At 28.3% G+C, this 27,073-nt stretch overlaps 1 protein-coding gene across 1 annotated transcript in view; it reads left to right on the top strand.

Moving 5' to 3' along the window:
- LOC148238529 (bicaudal D-related protein homolog) overlaps positions 1-27,073 on the top strand; it is a 71,520-nt gene that overhangs the window by 32,820 nt on the left and 11,627 nt on the right. The window contains exons 2-3 of the mRNA XM_088198342.1: positions 18,177-18,317; positions 25,258-25,413. Coding sequence (XP_088054468.1) covers positions 18,177-18,317; positions 25,258-25,413 — 297 coding nt within the window. The remainder of the gene's footprint in view (positions 1-18,176; positions 18,318-25,257; positions 25,414-27,073) is intronic.

Below are 27,073 nucleotides of genomic sequence, written 5' to 3'. Positions count from 1 at the left end.
AAAAAGTCTTAACGACTGACCAGCGCCTTATAAGAGTGTTGATTATGTAACTTTTTTATTATGTATTATCTTATGTATAATACGCAAAGGAACGATGAACTGTGTAGGAGTAAATAGGCCTGGCTAAAACCCACATCTACGCAAAATCTGATGTAAGATAATAATTCAGCGTTTTTACTCACAGAATCCGGCATTTATTTGTCTACCAAATAAGGTAGACTATCATTGAAATTGAATAGAGAACATAAAAACAACTTAGACTTATTAAATTTATTAAAATTTGATAAATTTAGGTTATATTTATTACTGCAAATATTATTATAGTCTGTTGGAATTTATATATAATTAAAAAATGGAACGTAGAAATGTTAACTTTGCTTTCAGGGTTAAGATTTGTGGTATGTTTTAATAAAGTACTATTTTATTATTATATAAAAATACTTTTAATCTGACGTTTTAATATATTACTATAGTAAATATTATACTTTTATTTATGTATGTAATTTATTACGAAACAGCTGTCTTATGCGCAATGGCCTCCAATTTTACATTTACTTTTTTATTGATTATATTCAATGGTTGATAGAATATGTATATGGTAATGACTAATATATTTTATTTTTATCATATCTAAAATGTCTATTGTTTATTATCTGCTATCTGATATGTTTTATATTAATTGACATTAAAAAAATATATTTTTTTACAAAATATAATATATTGTAATATCATATTTATTTGCTTAAGAAAATATTGTTCTAGTTATTGTAACGATAAATATGTATTACAATTTACATATTTTATACTTGAACACTCTGTACAATTATTCAAAATAAGCATATTACTAAGTCGTGATATGAACTTTTCTCTATCATTTGTGTCTTCCTCTTCTGGTTGTTTTGTAGTCATTTAAAATATTTGCATTATTCATGTACGTATTGTAATTGTTGTTCACGCAAATCATATTACAGTTATTTACTAGTGAAGATTTTCTTATTTCATTATTTGCGAAACTTTCTAATTATTTGTAGTAACAATATATTTTCAACAAATAATTTATAATACAACTATATAGGAATAATCTTAAGTATTTTTCAATCTAAATAATAATAGCGTATTACATAAAACAATATCCCGGTTATTTTATCTGTCTCCGTGGTCGAGATTTCTCTTCATCTTCAACCGCATTCTCTCGAAGAACAATGATTCAATTGTCAGTTATTAAACAATTAGCTTAACAATCGTAAATAATTAATAAACTTCTATATAATCATTGATGCAATTCTTCATCAAATAAATAATCCACTCAACAGTTTCCTAATATCATAAACACACACACACAAAATGCAATTTTTAAAAGTATACTATTTCCTGGGAAACACTTTTAGGCCTTTTGTTCTATCGTTTAACCATGTTCAATGGGCAATTGTAAATAGGGAAAAGTACGCGAACTCTTTTGTAATCTACTGATTTTATATGTGTATATATATTTTTTTTATAAACAATAATAATTAACAATAATCTATTGTTATTCGAGCTTCGTGCGAATTTTGTTAAAAGGAACACTGATTCGACACAAGGCGGTTTAAGGCCGTTAAACGTTAAATACAGGCTGATACGAATTATGTAACACGAAAATAATTGCTTATGGTTTATTATTTGAATCATTTAAATAAATATCAAAGAAAACTTTGCTTGCATAATTTTTATAATAATTATATTCAGCAATGCATCATATATCAAAAAATTATTTCGATAGTTTAATTTTCATATTAGCACATCTCATAGTATGTAGAAATATTTAATATAATTATTATTGCGTAGAGCTTCTTATTTATTTGTATCATCACTTCTTGACCTATTGAAGAACAATTATAGAAGTCAAATATTTCTTACTGTTATTTCTTGACGCTCGCTTAACTGTTGAATGTCAAAATCCAAACGCTAATGATATAATCAGTATAAAGCTATATATTTCTTATCTGAACATAATTATTTCTTGTCGATTTTCTTTGTTAAGAAAATATATGACGCTCATTTGTAGACACAGGTTTAAATCTACGTCATATATTTTTTATAATATTCCCAAAAGCGGTACAAGCTGAACAAATTGCATTTTATGCACAAGAACGTAGACTATGTAGATATGTATAATTACTATGTATGTAAAATTTTAAATAATAGTTTTATAGTAGAATTATCGATTTATTATATTATATTTGCTTTATTCATAATTGTCGACTTTATAGGAAAAATTAAAACTATATGGTTATTTATCGATTATTTATGTAAAAAAATCTGAAAGCATACGTAAAAACTGTCACAATTTACATGCATATACATATATTTATCCTCTTTAAAAAATCTTAGATTACTTATAATAAGATGTACTTAAAGTAGCCCTTAATAACATTTATTAATTTTTCAAGGAACATATTTTTATTACTATCAGTAACAATCATATTTTTACTTTCAAAACTGTATATGAAATCGTATTTAATAATATTTCAGAAATATTTTTAGAGTTGATTTATCTAACTTCATCTCAGTTTAATAGTTCTTGTTTTTAATGTGAAAGTTCGTTATCAATGTTTGAAACATTTTTTAAGATCCAACCTTCCAATGACATATTAAGCCAATGAGCTCACAGTATCTTAATCTTGATGTGCTGAATGATGATATGAAAGCTATGGAGAAAGCTGATATATCTCAAACTCCATGTAAGTAAACAGTAAAGTTTGAAGTTATTATTCCAATACTATTGAATTAATTATAATTAATCAGCAAGGTATAGATGGGTGCCGCATGAATTATATTAGCATCGTAAGAGAACGTTTTTTAAAACTTAGCTTTATTTGCTGTTTATTTCTACATATATTTTTTCGCATTTCTTAGATAAATATGAAGTACTGAAGCATAGTCCAAAATAAAATCAATTGTGTATGTAATATCCACTACAGCTTCATAAAACTTAATCAATCGATTACAGTGGATTTCAACAGTAACTAATTAAATAAAATGATTTGTGCCTAAGTATCCGAGATTGCTCAATACTAAAAAATCTGAAATTGATTGGTGAGTCGTATTGACTGTCTTTAACCGTAACAATAATAAAGTATAAATGTTTATGACACTTTTATTTGGCTTCACTTGCAGCTTTAACGTTATTCGATCAGCTTTGCGATTTGTCATTTCTCACGCTTCTTGTAACTTATTCAATTTAAATATATAAAATCAATGCAGATGCAATAGTATTGCCAATTTTTTTTAAATATTATTGGCGAGCGTGCATACGACTGCGTGCACGTGATTAGAGACCACTGAAACATATTTTATTATTTTCAAATTAAAATCAAGATTTACCATCACACGACGAGAAAGGCGTATTAAATGTTTTTATATGTTAATATATAAATTATTATACCTCAAGTATTTAATTTGATTTGATCTCCTGATTTTACAAAAGATTTTCGATTTGTCATTTCTCACGATCTACATAACTTAATAAGACATCTTTAATTTAATTATAAAATCAATGCAGATACAATATTTTTTTTATTAATCTTAAATTTATTGGCGTACATGCGACTGCGTGCACACGACTAGAGACCATTGAGACATTTTGACACAAAATATTATCGGATTACTGACTTTACATTAAAAACACTTCGCTAAACACGTTGAAATAATCGTATTAAATGTCTTAAGCCGTAAAAACATTTATTATTGCTGTTAGGATTTGTATGTTACAATTTTTTTTCATTGATATTATTTTTATTCATTTTTTAAAATTATTCTGTAAAAGCTAGCGAAAGCTAACCCTTACATATTTAACTTTTAAATATTATAACACACCTAATGTTTGTTCTATGGTCTTCAAAGCATAGTCCGTACGGTCAAGATTGGTAACATAGAGGCCACGGGTTCAAGTCATGCCTTCAATTTTTATTTGTAAAAATGCGCTAATGTATCTATTGATCTTTACTTTTTATTCATATAATAATTCATAATTCTCATAGCCTGATATCTTGACTATCATATAAACTTTGCTGCCAAACCATTGACCATTGTGAAAATATATTCTCTTTTATCAGTTAAATTAAAAATAATATTTATGCTCCACCAATATACACCATTAAATTATCAAAACCTTTTCCCATGACACAAAATAGGGTTATCGCGTGAAATTTCTCAATCAAGTCATTTGAGTAAATGTGCAATTTTATGCCAGAATTCACTAGTATTTCTTCGTTTGTCATTCTGTAAAGCGTTGAAGATTACAATTCAGTTAAAACTGTACAATAATACAGTATTAATGAAGCTATGGCTCGAGGTAAAAAATATGAAAAATAATCCAATATTTTTAAGCTTGTTTGTGAGATTTTTTATTGCTCTCCAAATAATGTTGTTCACTTAATTATATATGATTAACATTTGTATGATCTCGGTAGTGATATGTTTTATTACTAAGTTTAATCTTAATTATAATACAAACAATGCTTTTTTGTTGAACCAAAGATAAGCCTTTTTATTATAAAAACCTGAGAAAGCACATTATATATACAAACACTCATACTCAAACATATCATCTACAAATATATTTTATTTTGCATTACTTATAATGTATTTAATCACAATTATATTTTTTTACAATACAAGCATTGTCCCGCCACTTAACGGAAGTTATCTTTTTTCTTATTCAATTACATTACTACTATTCTCATTGCCGATAGTTATATAATGATACAACCTTACGGTCGTAACAAATAAGAAATCAATGTACAAAATTGCATCTGAGCAACAACAACAATGGATCGTGGTATTTTTTTCGTGTAAGTAATTGCCGTTATTCAAACGAAATTAATTTATGAATGAACTGTGAGAAAAACCAGTCAAGTTAAAGTTCATTAACCATTGCTCAATTTGCACTTGAATTCGCTATTAACTACAAACTTGATTGATTCGTTTTTTGTGGAATTAATATACACGTAATTGTACACTTGAAAAGCATGGAAAATTATAATTTTTATGAAATGATAATATCTATAATTTAACAAGCAAAGTATACATTAAAAAATCAACGGAAAGCTAAGCTGAGCAACAATAAATATTTCTATTGTAATATTATTTATACAGCATATACTGAACTTCAGATTTTTCCATTATGCTTTACGATCTCGCACAAATCCTTGCAAAATTTGCCGTTGCAACTTCTAAACAAATTTGTTGATCAAATTTCTGAACAAAATATATTTTTTTATTTTATGTTTTAAGCAGAAATACTCGTCACATCGCCAAAATTTGCAATAAGGCGTCAAAGATGCTCGATTTTGTTATGCGGAGCGCGTGTCACTTCAATAATTTATTGCTGATTCGCACTCTGTACGATACGTTAATTCGTAGCGTCCTCGAATATGGCTATATTGTCTGTAATTCAAGTAAAACAAAAAAATTCTGAATTTATATTTTAGTGCCTTTTTGCTAGGAACGTTGGAATATATTTCTTTGCATTATCAGCATAGTGTCTATACAATAAATCACTTTTTAAAGGCTGAGGGATGGTGTTAATGCTTAATGTATAGAGTCGCGATCGCGTTCCTTATTCCTATCTATTGCGGCCAAGACGTCAGCGCTTGAAAACGCTCCTCTTGCACGAGCCATCCAGCTTCTCAACGAGCTTGCCAAACATAAATATGTTTTAGGTGATAGCAATACTGAAAAAAATATAGGTTGTTGCTTATCTATTTTAGGTGTGCATCAATTCTATTTGTTTTTAATTATTTGTTTTAAATGTTTATTATTGTTTATATATTGCACATCATGACACATTGGGATAATCTGTCAAGTCATTATGGTTAGATTTGTAATAAAAAAATTTTTTTACATTCTAAAGAATGAAACGCTGTATTATCATATATTTTGCCGTACATTCTGATAAAGAATATTACTTCATTAAATATTATTTTAAAGAGGCAGATTTTCTATGATTTAATCTTAATTTTTACAATTAAATAATAACAACGTATCTTAAATAATTAAATACAATTAATTTTTATGTATTTTTAATATTAATAATAAATTAAAAATAAATCTATACATCTAATCTAGTCGAAGGTAAATTAATATAGAATATTACATACACAATATTTAAATAACACCGGTTTATGATAATGCAATAAATTAACAATAATAATAATAATAAAAATTAATGTATATGTATAAATAAATATTATAAAACAATAATTGTACAATAAAAAGTAGCGAATCGTAACAAGATCTCTTAACAATAATCTTATGACTAAATGTTTTTATATTATTTTCCGATAATTGTTTATCTAAATTTCCATAAAAATATATTGCTTACTTCATTACATCATATATTTAATTTCACATATATAATTAATAAATTTGCAATCGTTTCTATTGCAAATAAATCAATTAGAAATTATCTTCACATGCTTAATAAATTATTGCATCAATCGAAATGATACATCTGAAGCTAATTACCACTCACACGTTACAAAAATGACCCTTGAAAATCGCTCTTCCTTTCACTTTCCATTTCTTCGAAAAACCATCGTGAGATTCACACGGATTTTGCATAATAAATTATTCCATCACTACATCCATATTTTTTTGTTGTCGAGTGATTGACGGCATCATCGTGTTAACAATGAAAATAACCGAGGTCGCTAAACTGCGGCCAAGATTTTCACTTTCGGTTTTAGTCCATTGCAAAAATTCAGTTTCTCTCCCTCTTCAACTTAAACTTTAACTGTCCGATTTAATCGGCGGCCGTTTAACTGGTTAACGCGATGATTGCAATTCACAAGAGATCTAGATCTTCTACTTTTGTATAGAAATCACAGCTGCTCTCTGATCGAATTTATATACATTTTCTTTGACCCGAAGAGAAAACTTTTCCGAAGATTTCACATTTAAATATACATATATATTATAACAAAAATGTATGTCCGAAACCGAAAATACTTTCATTGTTTATAATTAATCGCGTGTACACAAGGAAAACGTAACGATGATGATTACTATGAATTATTAAATTTTATTTTAATTTTTGTATAATTTCGCATTAGAACTTACGTCTTTGCTCATTAATACTGCATTTATAAAATGATAATGTTACTATGATATTCAAAAGATAATTTAATATTTGCTTTATCGTTAAATGAGGTTAGAAGCAAACCTTCTGAGAGAAGGAGGGAGTGAAAAATCATAGCAAGAATATATTTATAAAAAAGTAAAAATCAACCTCAATAATGAAACTATAGTTATTTGAGAATTCGATCTGAAAATTCAGATCGAATACATAATGATTTAATACAGAAAAATAAATAAATAACATATTCAGTTTCATGTGGTTATTCCTAAAAAAAAATCTAGTAAAAACACTCTCGAATCTATCCGCTAAATATTTTTTTAAATATATCATTTCAGTAAAATCATATCGGAATATATTTTCTTCAGTATATATATTTTTACCAGTGCAAATATAATTTATCTGGCAGGTGCTAGTAAAATTATATGATTTCAACTTTTTTATATGTAGTAATATATATGTATATATATATACATACTTATCATTATTTATTTACATTCGATCGATAAGTGTTTTTTGATAAAATTAAATTTCACTAGTAAGGTCAAATACATTTTCACCAGTAGATATATATTTCTACTAGCGAAAATATAATTGAACTGATAGGCGTTAATATGCTGCTCTAAAATGCAATTGAAACTCAATTTGATAGTTGCGAAACGTCCATTTGCTGTTCAAACCCAAACCTTTTAAAACTAATTATAATTATAGAACTTTTATTAGGTCAAGTCCAAAATATAAACTAAGCCAAATCATCTCTTATGAGAAAATAAGCGGAAAATTAGTACAGACAGACAAGGCATCTCACATATTGCTCCATAGTTTGTCTGCATTTCGATATTACTATGTACTTCTAATATAATAGGGCTGATCAAAGTATATTCAAACCGAATTTTGGTCAATAGAAGAGCGCAAAAACAATTATCACTTCTCAGAAGGCAAAAATTCACGTCAAAAGCAATAAAATCGTGTCGGCGTCGTCGCAGTGGTAACGCTCGGTAACGAGCGTTACCACTGCGATGGCGACGGCACGATTTTATTGCTTTTGACGTGGATTTTTGACTTCTGAGAAGGGATAATTGTTTTTTGCGCTCTCCTATTGGGCAAAATTTGGTTTAGATGTACTTTATTCGATTCTCACTCGTAATATTGTTTTAAAATGTCACTGTGATGGCACAATTTTAATGCTTTTTACCTGGACTGAAAGTTCACTATATGGCAACACTGAGCAGCATAGAAAACACGACTAATTATCAAGTAAATATTATGAGCAGATATTTTTAATAATTCTTAATGCATAATTAAAATATTTCATATAAAATATAATTTTAGAAAACATGTCGGAACGGTGGCTAATTTTATATTTATTTGTAGCATAGAAAGGGTTAACTCGTACCTATTACGATGTTAAAAAATATATAAAATGCCATTTTCGTCATGAGGCCCGGAATCACTGTTTTTACAGGGCCCGGGTTCGCTCTCGGCGGCCGTGGTTTATTAATAGCTCTAACGATTGTTTATATAAATTTGAGGTAGATACATAAACCCCTTGCTGACAATATTTCCATTAAGATAAGACAGAAACAGTATGGTTCAGGGCCAAAAATACAGTAAGTTAGTAAGTCAAACTTGAAAATATTTATTGCACTATAATTTAACTACTTAAATTTAATCTAAAAATTAAAGGTTCATTCACATTTAACGTTTAAATAATTCAGATGTTTTATTTTTATACTCACAGGTAAACAAATGGTTCAATAGATCAAATAAATCACTAACCACAATCTTGCGTTTACAATCAATGAATATTCAGCGGTTAATCCAACGTTAACGAGAATTATTGCTTTTTGTTGTGTTGTTCTAATCTTCACAATTAAGTCATAAATCTAACCGCAAGATTTTTTTTCACAGTGCGTGAGTGTGAAAGAAAGTGCAACGCCACTACTGACGGACAGTTGGTCAGTTGGTTAGTTTTAGTCATTAGTGGATAACTCTCGCTTAAGCTTATTAATATGACGGGTTTTAACTTTTACTCGCAACAGTTGGCTCGAGCATGTCACCGGTGAATCGTTCTGGAGAAATTACATACTCGATTTATTTATTATTATGACCTACATTCGTTTCAAAGTCGATGCACTGAAACGCACAAGGTAGTGGATTCGTTTCGAAGTTTATATTCGGTATGTTTGCATTTTATTCGAGAGTATTGTGTTATCCCTGCATTACACTCTCTAGAAGTTGGCCAAAGTTGGCCAAGGACGGAGAATATAGTGGGTTACTTCGGTCGAGTTTGGTTCTACCCGCTCTAAAATCTCTCGGAAGTTGTCCAAGGCTACCGAGAAAGGGAGGTAAAGTCGGATAATTCAGTCGACTTGTCCAGCTTCGAGCGCTTCCGAACATTGTCGGCATTATTTTCGAGTCAATGGGACCAAAACGGAGCTGCTCTTTCAAGCGCGAGCGGTGAGATACTTCCCCTTTCGCTCTCTCGCGTGTTAAGTGACGACAGTGAAAGAGATAATGATATGGTTTTTCGCAAACTGAGATAGAACGAGTAATTTGGTTCAATTTCAGTATGCGCGTAGGCGTCCTATGGTCAACACGCATGACGAGCGCTGCATCGTGGTCACGTAGTCAAGTTATAATACTACATGCTTATCGGGGACTTCAACAGACTCTTACTGACATCTTTGGATATTTTAGGGCATTAATTAATTATATTTTTAATAGTATATTCTTCTAACAGATATCGTTATTATATTTTTTTTCATATAAAATTAAATAATTAATAAATAATAAATGGTACTTTATTTTGTTAAAAAAATCGTTTCGAATATCCTTATGTATTTTCCTAGATCGGCTTATATAAATGTCACACCATAACGAATTCTTATTTAGAATCGATGGCGACAAATTCTAGGATAGTCACAGATGTGGTGTTCGTATTCTGAAGTATCATTTTTATGCCTTATGGCATTTTGCTAAATCCGACAAAGATTTTGCGTAAATTGAATAGTATTATTTAAACATAACACAACATAACATAGATCATTATTTGTGATAAAATATAATTCAATAATATATCATTTTTATAAATTATAAAAAAAAGATATTGAAGGAAGATTTACAGTTAAAAAATAATACTTATAGTATGTTAATACCAAATTAAGTTGAATTATACTTAGTTAAATAGTTCTTAATAAATAAATAACCTGTTACAAATTTTGATTTTTTCGAAGCTTAGTTACAAAAAAATCGTTCCACTCTAACAAAAAAATATTCCCTAAGCAACTAAACCAACAACAGTTTGAATATTTTGGGTCTCATAAGATTTTTATCGGAAAAGTATGACTGTCTCAAATTTATTACAATTGCAGTAAGTAGAAATCAGCAATACAGTTTCGTAAATATAAGCATTACAAACAAAGAAGATTTTTGTTAATTTAGCCTGACGAAAAGCATTATTTAATGTTGGAATATTTTTTAGCATAAATCTGTTAGTACAAAATGTGTTCTTGTATGAACACACATATGAGCAATCTAAGTACTATAAATTAAAGTTAGCACAGATTACTTCCGTGCCCATTGTCTATGGAAAATCGTAGTCAGAAAAAAAGTTGGTACACTTCTAGTCGGCAAAGGAAATGATACACACTTAATAAATTGCGTTCATCATCTATTTTCATTGTTTTCTTTACCATTGCAAAATATTTGAGAAGCAATTTTGTCAATCTTATATAAAGAAAAATATATATTACCATTGCGAATATTTTATAAAAAACGTGTGATAACTGTAAATCGTTATATATTTCACACACTAAAAGACTTTTGTTATCAGGTGCAATTCCGCACTATAAACACACTGATCATTTTACAGTCTGTTTAACTTGAACTTTTAATCCAATTTCGTTCTTTAACACACTATTCGTCGGATTGAGCATCTTGATAATTATGGGTGTAATGTATTATAATTATCTCTTTGTAGTAGAGTTACTGACCCATAAGTTTTCACATAGTGAGCATGCTTACACCGTTATATTTGCACGTGTACTTCTTTTTATTCTTTTAAAAATATATCATTCTTTTTTATTGACTATATTGATTTTTGTTTAAAAATAGAAGTGCCCTTTCTGCATCTAGCGATACTTTTATAATTTATTAACGCTCGATAAACGGTGTACATAGGATCGAAGTTCTCCGGTTTATACCATAATACTTTGTTGACTCTGTTGCTATTAACTGATAAAATATGTTCATCGTTATATCTTACAAATTTAATCACACACAACATTGTTTAAGATCGCTTTTTGATCATTGCCCAGATTTTTAACCAAATATTTTCGCATTACACGCTCTGATAAAGACCCTTGTGCGTCCCATTTCGGCCCTGTAAACCGCAAGGTTTCCACGTTTGAGTATTTCACATCTCTGAGATAAAAATCACTTTGCGGTAAAAGTAACGACTAACTTCCGACCTGCGACGTAACTGTCTTTTGCAGAATCGATTTGTTTTTCCCATACTTTAACCCGAGTATTGTTAAAATAAAATATATTAAATAAATAATTATTATTCTACGTCGCAGTTTCAGTATTTATGTTGACATTACCTCTTACTCTTTCGTGGTTAAACCAGTTGGAAAATCAATGGTTGTATAGCATAACAACTTCTCGCAATTCCTGAGAATCCGTAACCATAAAATATTGATAATCTCTTCGGTTCACGTATCGGTTATTTGGGAAGGCTCTCGAGGTTCAATTCAGATAAAGTAGTAAAACTATACTACTCACATTTGCAATAAATTACCGTGAAAGCGCTCTCTGCGGTTAAACTTTGCTCTGGAGTTTCATATACAGCTTCATATTGAATATAACAAAATGAAAATAATGTCGATGTGTAGTATTTCTATATCAATATCTTCTTAGTATATTAATCTTAAGCTTTCTGTTATATACACAATAGACTGCAGTCCACATTTTTATTAATTATTACATGCATCTAAATAAAACATTTTAAGTAAGGTATATACTATGTACATAAAATGATTTTAACCGCAATATTTGAATGACATTATCAAAATAGAACATCGATGGGTTTCCAACGTGGGAATTATCCTTGAATTTTATGGTAAAAACGAGCGTTGAATCTGTAAAATATATATGCATATAAAGCTTTACAACCATAATAAAAATAGTACTTCTTCAATTTAAATATTGTATATAATTGCATAAATAAAAAATAATAGTCAAAAATATTGCTTATGCTTACTGGGCTACATTTTATTGTGCCACTATATTGCTAAGCATTTCTATAGTATTTATAATCTTTGTCATAACGATTTAGAAATAGGAAGCAATAATCGTTTTAATTTTTAATAGATATTTATGAAATCCATTTACAATTTTCTAAACAGTTAAATCTTATAATTATTTTTTGATTACTATGTACAGTAGCATACAAAATACTAAAAGAAAACAAGACTGGTTTAAAAATTCTAATTCATCAATTATTAATCGTATATAAAAATTATATCATATATAAAATATTCTCTTTCCATTAATAATTAGAGTGACTGTATTTTAATTTAGTAAATATTTTGAAATAATGTTTAATATGTAAAAAAATATGATTATTTTTATCAAGGATTGGTTATGGTAATGATATCTATATATATATATTTTTACTGACTTTTGTAAATGTTTCTAAAATAAAATAAATAACTATTATAATAATTTATACGAATGATAATCTCTCAAAAAAATATTAATCCAAAAAAAAAAAAATTATTAACATACAGCATAAACAAAAATATTCGATTCATTAACATTTAACTGTCCTTTTTATTGTATTATATTTTATTTAACCTATATAGTGTGTTACTTTTATCTTGTATTTAAATCCAACTTCACTTCCTAATTATTATTTGCCTAAAGCGATTTACTAACAAAAAAATGCGCCAAAAATAAATGTTTACGATATGCTTTAATAGAGATTTCCAATGGAAGTGTCGAGATTAAATATTTTTTCAACACTTTTACTCAATGCGTTCTCTTCCGGAATGACCGTCGAACAAATTCCTCTCTTGCGTGACGGCAGATCGTTCAGATTATATCATTCGATTGAATAAGCTGATTTTGAGATCATTGTTATATTTTTTATCATCTACAATGTGTATGACATTAAAAAATGCATACAAAAAAATAACCTTTCTTCAACTTAAAAAATAAATAAATTTTAAAATTTTAACAACCAAATCTAACTGCTCATAATTGAGTTATTACATCCATAATTTGCTTTGACATTCGATCCGAGTACAATTACCTAAAAGATACTTTCCAAATTACACTTATATTTAGTACTACGCTGTTGCATTCGGTATTGTTATCTGTTTTTATTTTTGTTTACTTCCCACACACTACTTACCCACATTTCCACGCAAAGTAGGCTTTATATCGCTATTCCTGAAAGTGATTAATACATACGCTGACATAAATACGATTAAAATGATGCCATCTTCAATATCGCACGCTATAATAACGGAAACAAAGGTTTAATTGGATTTTTTTATAACATACGCACTAGTGTATCATAAATATGCGGACAATGAATAACATGTGAATCGTATCACGATTTTTCTGACTAACCTAAAAAGTTGGTAACCAGTCTTTGAATATGAAAAAGCACATTTGAACATACTTTGGTTGTCATCTCTAAGTTACTTAAATACTTAAACGTTTTTATGTTGTACCGACATTCAAATCTTAATCGAAAATAATATGCGTGGATCTAGCGAACCATTTTAAATGTGAAAATTGACATTAAAATTATATATAAATCACAAAAATAACACATTAAATAATGGGGGTGCAGACCCTCAGCAACGTGCTATACAGGGACTGTTATGGTGAGGTGGCGGAGACTCCTATCTGACCTTCTAATGAAAGGCTCGCTTCACCAAGGCATCGTGAAGCCGTTGAAGCCCTTCTCCGGAGTCTTCAATGGGGGTAAACTGGCCAAGGACAAGAACTTAGCGAATAGCGATTCGCTGCGGTGTTGCTCTGCTCCGTTCGACAGCCAAAATTAGCAGTTCAACAAAATCAATAGGCTCGCATTTATTTAGAACCTTGATGCCTGGTGAAAGAAGCACTCATATAATAACACAACGATTTTTAATTTTAGTTTTTATCAGACTTTCTTATCTTTTTTTTTTTAAATAGTTTTAAAGTAAATCCGATAGTACAACGATTACTATTTCTATATTTAAAGTGGTTCCTAGAAACATCGTTACTACCTTGCGTGGAAAAGGAGTGGTCCAAAAGTCGCTAAAAATACATGTATTTACTTTTGTTCTTAAAAATGTATCTATTGTATATAAATATAATTTCATCAATTTATTCATCTTGAAAATCAGCTTAAAACGCATATATTTCTTGGCCATAAGATACTTATATTTTAAACCATTTATTAAATTTAAATTATAGCGTAACAAATCAAATTATTTTTATTCGTTTGTTTGCCTTTTCTTAAAAATGGCTGGAACATTGTTTATATTTTCATTATTTCAAAAAATATACAAGTACTATAATAGTGACAGTCTCGTTAATACGACAATAATAAAGTGGATATTCAGACAAAGGTAAAACATATTACATTTATATAAAAACGCATGAAGTCATTCGCAGGTAAAATAACAAATATTTTATTAAATTAATCGGACCCCTACACAAGCAATTTTTTTATGGCTATTGATTAATTTCTTTTAAAGATTAATACTTGAATTATTGTTATAAAATAAAATATTCGTTAAAAATAGAAAATATGTCAATGTTTAGCAAAATGGTGGCAAATTTAAAAACTTAATATAACATATCTTCAATGCAAAAAGTGTGCTTTGTAAAAAATGTTCAGGAGCTAAACCTATATTGAAATAAAATATAAAAAAAATATTTTTTGTTTTAAAACAATTTTTATATTAAATATAAATTATTTTAATATAATATTATGTTTATGCGATTCTTTATTCCAATTGTATTTCATTGTCTGTTATTATAAAATACAACAATATTTCCAAGTAGTTTTTAATTTTCTTAGGATTAGATTCGAATTAAAGTATGTTCATATACCTTTGAATCATGATTTAAATAAGTGATTCTAATACTTTAAGCTAAAATTTTCATTTATTTATTTATTTATAACAAATTAAAAGGTTCACAAAAAAGTTTTATAATTAAAGCAAAGCTATAATTTTTTTTAAATGATTGTGGCGCACCTTCCAGCTTCTCGATGCTATCGTAAATGTTCTCGAGCACTAACATCCTGACTGTGACGGTGAATAATAATGTAAGATTTTTAAAACAACTTGCCACAGCCCGTTAAAGCAGATTATGAAAGGTTGTTTTGATAATAAACCCGAATTCACGCGTTATCTTTGCTCAATGCGATGATATGTTAATCTCTGATTTATAGCATGTACTTTGTGACTTGCGCTGTTAAAATGTTTCGCACGGTGGTATCCCATTTATGATAAAAAAAAATAAGTTAATCCCTTTCATAATAAATGATTCAGTTGATAAAGCCGACAACTGAATTTAATGAAAATATTATTATTTTGCAAGAAAATGCATCATTATCCACTTTCAACATTCATAAAGATACTATATATTTTTTTATTTAATTTAATTTTCTTTTTAGCAATTTTAACTTTAGAGCTGGAGGGAAACTTATTATTTAAAATTCCTTAACCTCATTAATGATTTTACTTAAGCATTGCAACTAAACGTTTATTTCACGATTCACTTCTACGACATTAATGTAGCACAATACAATTTCTATCGTCAATGTAATTTCGCTTTTAATAACTGAGGAAGTGTTCCGCTAATCGCTAAAGTGTGCGATTATCAATGATTATTCGTCCATATGTATATAATAATATAATAGCAATAATAGCTTTCGTCTGTACGAGTGAAGTGAAACTTTACGACGGTTTTCACTTTCGTGTGCTCTCGTTTATTCGCTAATAGCATCGATAATGCGTAAATGCGTATAAAATTCACAGTTCCAATAAGCATACATGTTATACATGTCAAACTAATTCTATATGAAAGATTTAATAATGGGATCTTAATGTTTATTTAATGTGACGCCAAACAGTTTTGATTATAAACAAAAAATAATATGGCATCGATTAATTATCGTTATATAATATATATAATAACGTTTACAATTTATTATTATATAATTTCGATTCTATTGTATACGCTAGCACGCATAGCTACCTCAACTTTTGTTATGTTGCCATTTCTCTCTATACAATCAGACAGACGGTTTAATCTGAACCATTAATCTCACATAGTGTTTGTTACCAATACCAACTGTTTCCGAGCTTGATCGACCATGTAGAAAAGGCACAAAGCCGAAACGTCTACATACATAAATATGCGAAGGTGTAAATTAATGGGGGAGTTGCACTTAAAAAGGTTTTTGCGTACGTGCATTTAACTGTTATGCAAATTAGGCTTATCTGAAAACAAATAATGATCCCAAGAGGTCGAACTTCATCTTGAAACTATTATACATAATATATTTTAGAATTTTAGAACACCGCAAAATATATCGTAGGTGTAGTTAGGGCCGCCGAAAAACAATGATTCCGGGCCTCGTGACAAAAATGGCATTTTATATATTTTTTTTAACATCGTAATACAATTTTTTAGACACCGTTGCGACATATTTTCTGAAATCATATTTTATGCGAAATATTTTAATTATGCATTAAAAATATCTACTCATAATTATTTACCTGATAATTACTCGTATTTTCTTTAGTGCTCAGTGTTGCCATATAGTAAATTTTCAGTCTAGGGCAAAAGCAATAAAATCGTGCCATCGCTGTGAGAACAATAGGATAACATGAAAATAATTATCACCTCTCAGAAGACAAAAATTCACGTCAAAAGCAATAAAATCGTGCCGTCGCCTAGTTCCACAGGACCTATTTTCAATACTGATTTTATATTAAAAGGCTGTCAAGTTAATTTTATTCGATTCAATTTTAATTAGTCGTTGAAATCATTTCCTAATTTGTGGATATGTATGAAAGTCACCCCGATCCATAAAAAGGATGTTAAATCGCCATTCCTTCGGCACCTGCTAAGTTGTTTGATATAATTCTTCGCAAATATCCACAATTACTGTCAGCAAGCGCTGGACCAACAACACGGGTTTCGTCCGCGTCGTTTCACAGTCACTAACCTACTGTGCCTTTCGAAGCCAGTGACAAAATTCATCGACTCTAGTCTATACAGACTTTTGAAAAACACTTTTTCGGAAATTAAGCAACACCGGTATCTTAACGGCCTTGTTAGTTATTTTTCACTCAATTAATTTTTTCATACATTTACAGCAATAAAAAAAATAAAAATACTAAACTATTTTATATAGCTATTTACTTTTTTAACTTTAAGAAACAAAACCCAAGGCAACACAAAAAAAAATTAAAAATATTTTTTCGTATCTTTCATAATGATGCTAAAAATATATTCAATTTGATTAGATCTTTAAGTTAATTAATCATAATTGATCAATCTTGATTTAATATTATTAAAAAAAAGCTTCAATCGCTCGATTACTTACTGGATTGTTTCAAAGCTTTCACGGTTGATTAAGTTTTGACAGCGGTACCAAATACAAATTACGATTTTCTCCTATTTGTACCATAAACCCTAATTTATATAACCTAATTATTTCATAAGGAAATTTAATATAAATAAATCATGAATATAATATATTCATTCTTTAGAAAACATACAAATTAGGTTATACTTGAGTTAGCTCAACGCAAATTTTTTTATCTGAATCATGTGCATTATCTTTATGTAATGACCTAGAATTGTCATGTCAAAGAACAAACATAAAAATTGCACGCTTCCTAAACACTAATGTGAGAGAGCACCGTGTCAACGTGATTTTATCATCAAAATCTAATGTTTGTGTTTGCTGTCACGCAGTTTTCTTGATGGGATTTTTTGAAGCACGACGCTAATGTTCTGTGTGTTTTGTCTTCAGGCTTTGGAGCAAGAGAATCATATACTGAGGCGGAAGCTACAGACCAACGAAGAGGAAAGCGAAGCCCAAGTGGTAGAATTGCAGTCAGATGTTAGAGACCTCACCGCCAAATTGGACCAACGGGAAAACACAGTAAAACAGGTAATTAACCATTAAAAAAATAATATAATTTTATTATAAACTGAACTAAATATTTCAATTTGAAAGTAAAGCTATTTGTGATACGATTAAAAAATGTATCACAAAACGATAAATCGACCTAAAACTTTACTAACCAAAAAAAGATATCTATACTATAAAACATAAAATTAAGTGTCATTCTGACTGCCATTTCTAGATCAACTGTGCTATTTTTTATATTAATTACTAGCGGACCCAGATGTGACATCGCCATATGACGTCATAGCGTGTTTGAGCCCAACAAAAGCAGCTCTACCTATTAGATTTCATTCAAACTACTCTCTAAACACTCCCTACACTAATAAAAACAAACTGTGAAATTTCCAGCAAAATTGGTTTAGTAGTTTTTGAGTCTATAGAGTACACACATACGAACATTGCCTTTTATCTATATAGATATTGAATATTAAATGAGTTTGAATCTATCCCAGGCAAATTTAATAACTAATAAAATATGTTTATATATACACATTACCTTATATTTTGAATTTTTTGATAGCGTAACTTTACAAATATTATTTTTAACAGAATAATGATCAAGTGGGCAATAAAATAAAATAGTTCTATGCAGCAATAAAATATGGCTTGAAAAAGCGACTAATTCCATATTCTTCTTTAGCGTAACTAATTGTTAATTTAATAGTATTATTTCTAAGTCAGTTATTTATTACAATGACAAACAATTTTTAAATTAATTGCTTAAATTTTTTTTTCTCACTTATTATTGAATATGTTATTCTAAAATACAATTTAATATGTATTAAAGTAAACAATAAATAAATCACGAGGAAAGATTTCTCAGATAATATAATATCTATTTTTCTTTACTTTCTCTTAGCATAAATGTATGATTTTTAAATCATCTAGTAAGATGTAAATGTATAAGATTTGAACAAATTAGTATTAGTTAGAATAAAATAGCAGCAATTTAAATTTATTGTTCTCAAAAATCAACTTAATATTAATTTAAAACTTAATAACTTTGTCTTTTATTAATATATTAAAAAAAAATATCAATTATAGCAAAATATTTTTTTTTTATGTTAAAATATGAAATATATTATAATAGAAAATGTAATACCAAAACTAGTAAGTTTAGATCTCTATCTGTATTTTTTATAGACGTCAGATATCTGATAAACGATTTAAATTTAGTAAATTAGCTCTAAGGTCAAGAAAAACATATTTATGAATTGTATTTTAAAGGATCTTTATATTTTGAATTCTTTTAGATTATATTTTTCGACTAAATAATTAAAATAAATAGAGACACTATTAAGCTAAATAAATATAGCTAGAATGATTAATAACATTTTGTAATTAATATAGCAGTAGACGAAGAAGTTAGTCAATATTTTTCAAAGTAGAAAATTAAAATTTAAAAATATTTTTCAATACGTTTTTCAGCCACTTGTTATAAATTCGTATTTTTAAAAAATGTTTTTATTTATCTACATCTGGAAGTATATATCAAATCTAATTATTTCATATGACAATTTAATATTTATTATGTCATGTCATAAGGAAAGTTCTTACAGAGAATATACTATTCATTCTTAAAAAAAAAATCATAGCATAAATATCTTCATACGATTTCTAAAACATATCTAGATTTTACTTCCATATGTAAGTATGTAATTTTATAATATTTATATGAATTAGAATATACTTGAGTTGATTTATAAACTTCTCGTTATTTTTCTCTATTTAAATAACTTTACCTTATATAAAAAATAAACATCTGACAGCTAGGTCAGGACAGTATATTAGGTTTTACACGAATCAAAGAGTTTAAATACTTTTAAATAATTAAAAAATAATAAATTAATATGTAAGATCTTAAACACACATTTACAAAAACAGCCGCTTCCCACTTTACGGCAATTCTGGTTTAGTTACGACGTCTAAAATCCAGAATTCAACTTAACCACTAATTTTCATATCCAGACATAATAGGTTTTACTTAAATTAAAAAGGCTTAAAATAAAATATATTTTATCGTTTGATTTTCGCGAGAATATTATTGATATATTATTGGGAGTAGTTCAATGTGAAAATACAGCTAGTTTATATATATTCTGAATTACCAGTTTTAAATGAGATAAATAATGATGTAAATCTGCAATATCAATATTGATTAATACTCTAAAAAATATTTTTATTGAATTTATATGTACATATATATTTATTTGATATCAAATTGTATTATTTCCGCTCAATTTAAAGTATAATTTATCTAATTAAAGACAATCTTGTGTATTTAATTAGGTGGATTTAATTTAAGAATATTTAATATTCTCTGAGCTTATTATCTTATTTATAATTTAATTTAATTTATTCGTTGTACTTTTTGGATTAAAACTTAATTCAGATTATCTATAATCTGAATTATTTTTAATCAGATTAGTTAAGCTTTATTTGGTGTTCTAAATAAAAGTTCTTATAATATATTGAATTACACTCACAAAAAAGGATCTTATTAGCATTACTCTGTTAGCAAATCATATTTTTTTTAAATAACCTTATCTTGTTAATCCATTTATGGATTAAAGTAAACCGTAAAATTCATAGATTACATAATAAGAATTCACCCAAGGATCTCACAAATTTATTTTTTTCTCACAAGCTTCTTCCAAATTAAATTGCCGAGCCCTGTCTTATAAAAAACAATCATAGGTTCATTTTATAAATGCATTAGTCACAAATATTGTATTTTCATGATTTTTCTTTGGATAACAATAGAAAATTTGATCTAAATGACGATAAGATTAATTTACATAAATTATTTAATTTATGGATTGATTCTATTTAATTCTTATTATATTTTGGATGACAAATTTTTTTTTAAATTATGCTATGTATACTAAATTCAGCGCAATCATTTTCTTTGTATATAAATATTTCAAAGCAGTAAATATTATTAAACAGGTTGAATACATTAATCGTTGAGCTTTCTATATAGATATCTTTTAACAAGAAATGTAGTTTATCTAGAAAAAATCTTAATTATAAGTTAGTCCGTACACCGATAGTCATCAATTGCGTTCAAGTTAACTTTCGAGTATAATATAGAGACGCAGACGTTATGGAATCAACTTAAGTCTTCTTCTAAAGAAAGTCGTTGTTATTTAGCGTCCAGAACCGAACCGAACCGGTTCTATATGGACCGGGAAGTAAACCAGAAAACAGTTTGTTACTCAAAAGTGCAATTGTAGCTGTTGCCTAACCGTAAATAATCGGAAGTTGTACACAGAGCAGAATCAAACAGTCTAATTGCGCCATCAATCGTTGCCAAACTGTGTGCCGCATGACAATTGAACCATACAGAGGTGGCTTTTATATATTTTAAAAATAAAAAGTAGAAATACGACCGTGATTTTGCGTTTCATTGCCGTCACAGGGGGGTAACGTGATTCGGTTATTAAATCAACTCTTAACCAACATATGGCAAGCGACCTCGAGATGAATAATTGGAAGCTCAATTGATTAACGCTTGACTATATAATTGCTTTGTATTAAAAAATTAATAAAAAATAGAGATCATAATGATATTTCAGTTAATTTTGAGTACATAAATAAACGTGATTATCTCCGTTGATTTCCCTTTTATTCAAGAATTTTATAAACATAAAAATCGGTCACTTATTATTTTTTTAATATTGTATTTATTGATTTTATTTACAACGGGGTTTACACAATAAACAACTACTAACTATGTAATGAGATAGTTCGTAAAATATATATATATATTGAATAATAATAGGATCCATGTGAGATTCATCCACAGACCTTTCATGTATTAGTCACTAACTTATAGCAGTGATCTATAATATTATATATAAATACATTTTGTAAAAGACGAAAAACTGTTATATAAGTTAAGGTCAAGACACTAATTTTATTAAATTGACAAAGACTGAATCAATAAACGAATTAATGGTTTACGTCACGCGGTTCAGTGAATTAATAGTACATAAATTTCCAAACCAGTAACTGAAGAAAAAGTAATTATGGATTCCTTTAGCTCGTTTTTATTACTTCTTCTAAATTCAAATAACTTATACGAGTTATAATAAGTAGTAGTGCTAATTTTAAAAATTGATTTTTCAATTATTTTTGTAGCCTAAATCATATCTCACCTTTATTTGTAATAAAAGATCGTCAAAACTTTATTTCTACAATAGATATTATAACATTTTTTGATTTTGTATTATTTCAACATTCCTGATGGAAATTAACAAAATTAACGATTCAGCGAAATCGACGCGATTTGCGTAAAAATCTTGTTTTTGTGTGAAATCCTTGAGCATATTCATTAAATAATCTACGCATCTTACAGTTTACTTTAATCCATAAATGAAATAACAAGATTAGTCTCCGATAAGCCGAAAGTCACGATTTGTTAACATAGAATAATGATAATAGGTTTTATGAGTGTAATCCGACATATCGTAATATTTCTTTAAATAGCATATTATTAATTTAGAACACTATTATTCTAATTAAAAATAATTTAGATTGTGTAAGTATCATGACTAAAGAAAATAAAATGAAATTATAAATTAGATAATTATCTCAAAGGACTTTGAATACTGACTCCTAATAATTTGAATCCACCCAATAAAATTCACAAAATTACCTTAAATTGGATCCATTATACTTTTAATTAACCGGAAACATTAAAATTTGATATCAGATAGGTATGTATGAATGTACATATAAATTTATTAAGAAAAAAAAATTATTATTGGTATTGCAAAATACTATGCAAAATATAATTTGTTTTTATTACTATACAATTATTTGTCAGATTAAAAACCGGCAGTTTAGAATACATAAAAAACTGGCTGCATTTTGACCTTGATCTTCCTATTGCCAATAATATACAGATGTCTCTCATGAATATCAAACGCTTTTCATTGATTTAAAAGTTATTTAGTTATAAAATATTATTATTATTGTACAACAATTTTTAATCACGTATAATTTTTAAAAATACATAAAAATCTTTGCGTCAGAAAATTCAGTGGTTGTTGGAATTTCGAATGTACGTGAAGAGAGAAGCGGCAGTTTTCTTAGTCTTCTCAGTCTCTCTGTAGAGAGTAGAATAGAAAAAAATCGCTTTTTGTTGATGTTGGCTTAATTGTGAGAAAATTTGTTTAAAAATAATTTAGATTTTCGATATGTTTTTCAGTTGGTAACAAAATCTTAAATTTATTTCGCCTATCACGTTTATTATTTTTTACCGGAGATATCAAAAGATCCTCAAAAGCCAAATTCCGAACTATCTTATTAAAAATAAGTTGTTCTAATAATAATTATTCACACATATTTTTGGAGCTACTTCTGAAATAATTTTTATTTAATACATCGTTGGGCTTTTATATTTGTATAAATGTGATTAACCAATGAGCTGTTTATTTATTTTTTCTTCATTATTTAATTTCAACACTGCAAGCATTTCTAGTGATCAAGACGGCGCAAAAACCAGTGGTTCTCAGAAATAAATTTTCGATTTGTCCCGATACAAAATCTTTAGTAGTTAAAATTGAAAGTTCTCGTATAGAAATACTGGCGGAAGCGAGGTCTGAATGGAAATTAACGATATGCTCTATGTATGTGTTTATATACACTTATTCGTCCACTCTCGATTCTGGGCGCCAATTCACCAGACGCTGGACTCTCGCCATCCCTCAGTGTAGGAGAGCAAAGGACCCTTCTTGAGTTAAATCCCAAATCCTTGAGAGGAAGCTACTTTATGGGCTGGCCTTCTGAGGTAGAGCGCGAGACACTACTTAGGACGAGCAAAGCATAGCAAATTAATGCAAGCAAGCCAAAATGCTCGGCCTCAAAAATGAGGTAGCATTAACACCCTCGTATACCTGGGGGTGTTACTAGGATGATACGCAATGCAATTGCAATGCCAGTTAGCCAACTAGAGCACATCTTCTTGAGCGCTCGGGAGAAAAACTAATATATCTCCATTAACATATTTAGTACTACGGGACGTAGAGAATCGCTCACTCGGCCGTTACAAGCTGGGTGCCCACCTGAAGGGTTGGACTCGTAGGGTAAAGGCAGTGGTGCACGCAATAGATTCTGTGTAGTTAAACTTCTAGTCCACTCTTGATGCTACGGCCAGTATCAAACATGTAGAATTGTAATTTGATTTATTTATTTTCCTTTTTTTTTAAAAATGCATTTAAATAAGTGGAGATTTAGCAACTTTATACCAGTCATTTTGCATTCAACCTGCTGCATTTGTCATTGTAATACAATGGCTTTTTATTATTATTTTTTTAGTGAACGGCCAACATGTATGGTTTTAGCTAATTTATCTGATTTTTTATTGTCACTGAAAATTGTTTTAAAAAAAATAACTGGCAACTTGTTTATTGCGCTTTTAACACCTATATGCGCCGAGTCTTTTTCTCGTGTTCGACGCGTCAATTTATACTCATTGCTATGAGCAAAATCGCAGTTTAAATACGTATATAAATTTGGATCATCATATGTTTATTTTATATGCTAAATTTTCTACAGAAAAATACAAATATTAATTTAAACTGCCACAATTAAGTTTAGAAAAGTATTGGATGACTCGATTAATTTTAATAACTCAATTATTAATTTGTTTAATATACAAAATGGTATAATTTTCCACATATTAAAATAGTTTTAATGACTTAAAACACTATACAATAAATATATAGCGCTTATGGTATTGAAAGCGCTGATATAGCGTTTCCATAACGACAGTATTGAACGCAAAAGAAAATGAACTTGTGACATTGAAAAGGTCTTTATATATAATAAATTGATTTTTTCACTCGCACACCATGGTTCATTTGTATAATTTTATGACAGCCATTAACTTTATTTATTATGTTTTTTTTTTCAGAGCGATAGAGAAAAAACTTCTTTAATAACTGAGCTCACGGCTCAAAACACTAGGCTAACGAACCAATTGAAGGATGCTTCTGCCCAAGAGATCCTTCTCACCTCGCAACTACAAGGACTTAGGGACCAAAACTCCATGAGGAAGACCAGTCTTCAGGTGAGCGTTAGATTGCGAATTTGCGTAACAGATTTTATCATCTCAAGACCTTGAGTCATGTACGCAGCCACTTACCGCAACTGTTGAAATGATCTAAAAAATGACGAAAAAGATTAGAATGTATTTATTTATATAAAGCCGCGTTTATTTATTATTACGGATTTCCTTTGAAAAAATCAAGGTTTTAATGTCAGCGAACCGGAGACAATGACAGAATTATCCATATCAATAATGTTACACGATCCTTTGAATTGTGCGAGACCTTCAAATATTCCTTTCAACTTTTGAATGAAAAAGATTAGCCAAATCTAATCTCAATGCGTTACGAATCGTTGATGTAAATTTAGCTTTATGGGAAAAATGCTTCGATGCTGTTTTTACTCGAGCTAATATTTGGCTCGTGAGTTCGAAATAAGTTCTTGGGTAAACATTGGTAGAAATCTTGAATGTGGATCGTTGGTCTTTTATTGCTTTGTTGCCTAATGTATATGTGATTCACATTTAAGAATCGGAAATAAAAAATACTTGAAGACATTTGATAAACATTTGCATAATTCAAGGGAAAAAATAGATCAATGAAATGTCAATGTTTAGAAAATTAGCACTATTTAAACTCTTTAAAAAACACATCGACACATCACATAGAAGCCTCTTAATTATGAAAGGTTAATGTTTTATTTGGTTTATTTTATGATACACCTCGTTTTTATGCACGCTTTTTTTATCTAAAAAATGTATAGTTAATTCATGTTCAAAATTAAGTTTGTAACACAATTATAGTTATTGTGAGTTTTTATCTTTGTATATTATAGTTAATTAAACCTCATATTTTGCTCATAATATTCAATTGATTTGAGTTAAAAAAATAACTATGAATATTCTAAATATATGCTTACTTAAAATTAATTACTGACGATAGTAAATATTTTATATATTACATAGTCCATTAACTACACTTTTTACCAATTACAATATTCACCTTACACACACTTAAAGCGATGATAATGGTTGTGTTGGCAATTATTAATTTAGTTATATAACATATTTAATCTAAAATATTACTCTCATATTTTTTTTTATTATAAAGGCTTATTTCTATTGACAGATTATTTATCAATTTTCCTTATATTAAATAAATGTGTTTTTTAGTTGTGATGTTATTGCAGTAGACGTATTAATTAATATCTGTATATATAGTGTTGATATATTATTTTATTAAATACCTCAAAGGTGAGATATTATACGCTGTAATTGAAGTAGTATTTAATAAGATATATTATTATTCTATTGATATTTAAAATCAAAAAAGTTTTGGAACCACTATTTTTATTGTGTCATTTTTTAGTATTTATAAATATTAGTATGCTTGATCTTTTATGTTCAACTTGCATAATTCTGTGTTTTAAAAAAAGCAATATTTTAATTATATGCAATTAATTGCAATCTATTTACAGGCGGCCCTCGACTTTCGCACATAATTGGTTGCTGAAAATGTGTGCGAATGTTGAATGTACGAAAGTCAAGGGAAGTAAAAAAAATTGAAATTGTGTGTATTTTAAAATATTTATTTATCAAGTAAATATAAGGAGTTTAAGAGGCGTATAAGAGACACGTTTAAGTGGGGTTTGCGGGTGTTTCCTTTGAAAAGTTATCAAGAGTT

This window comes from Plectrocnemia conspersa, unplaced genomic scaffold (genome assembly GCF_051122295.1).
Source record: "Plectrocnemia conspersa isolate PC_06_02 unplaced genomic scaffold, ASM5112229v1 ptg000001l, whole genome shotgun sequence".
In the NCBI taxonomy this organism is placed as follows: domain Eukaryota; kingdom Metazoa; phylum Arthropoda; class Insecta; order Trichoptera; family Polycentropodidae; genus Plectrocnemia; species Plectrocnemia conspersa.
The sequence above is the reverse complement of the archived record's forward strand: the minus strand, read 5'-3'. Positions and strand labels throughout refer to the sequence as shown.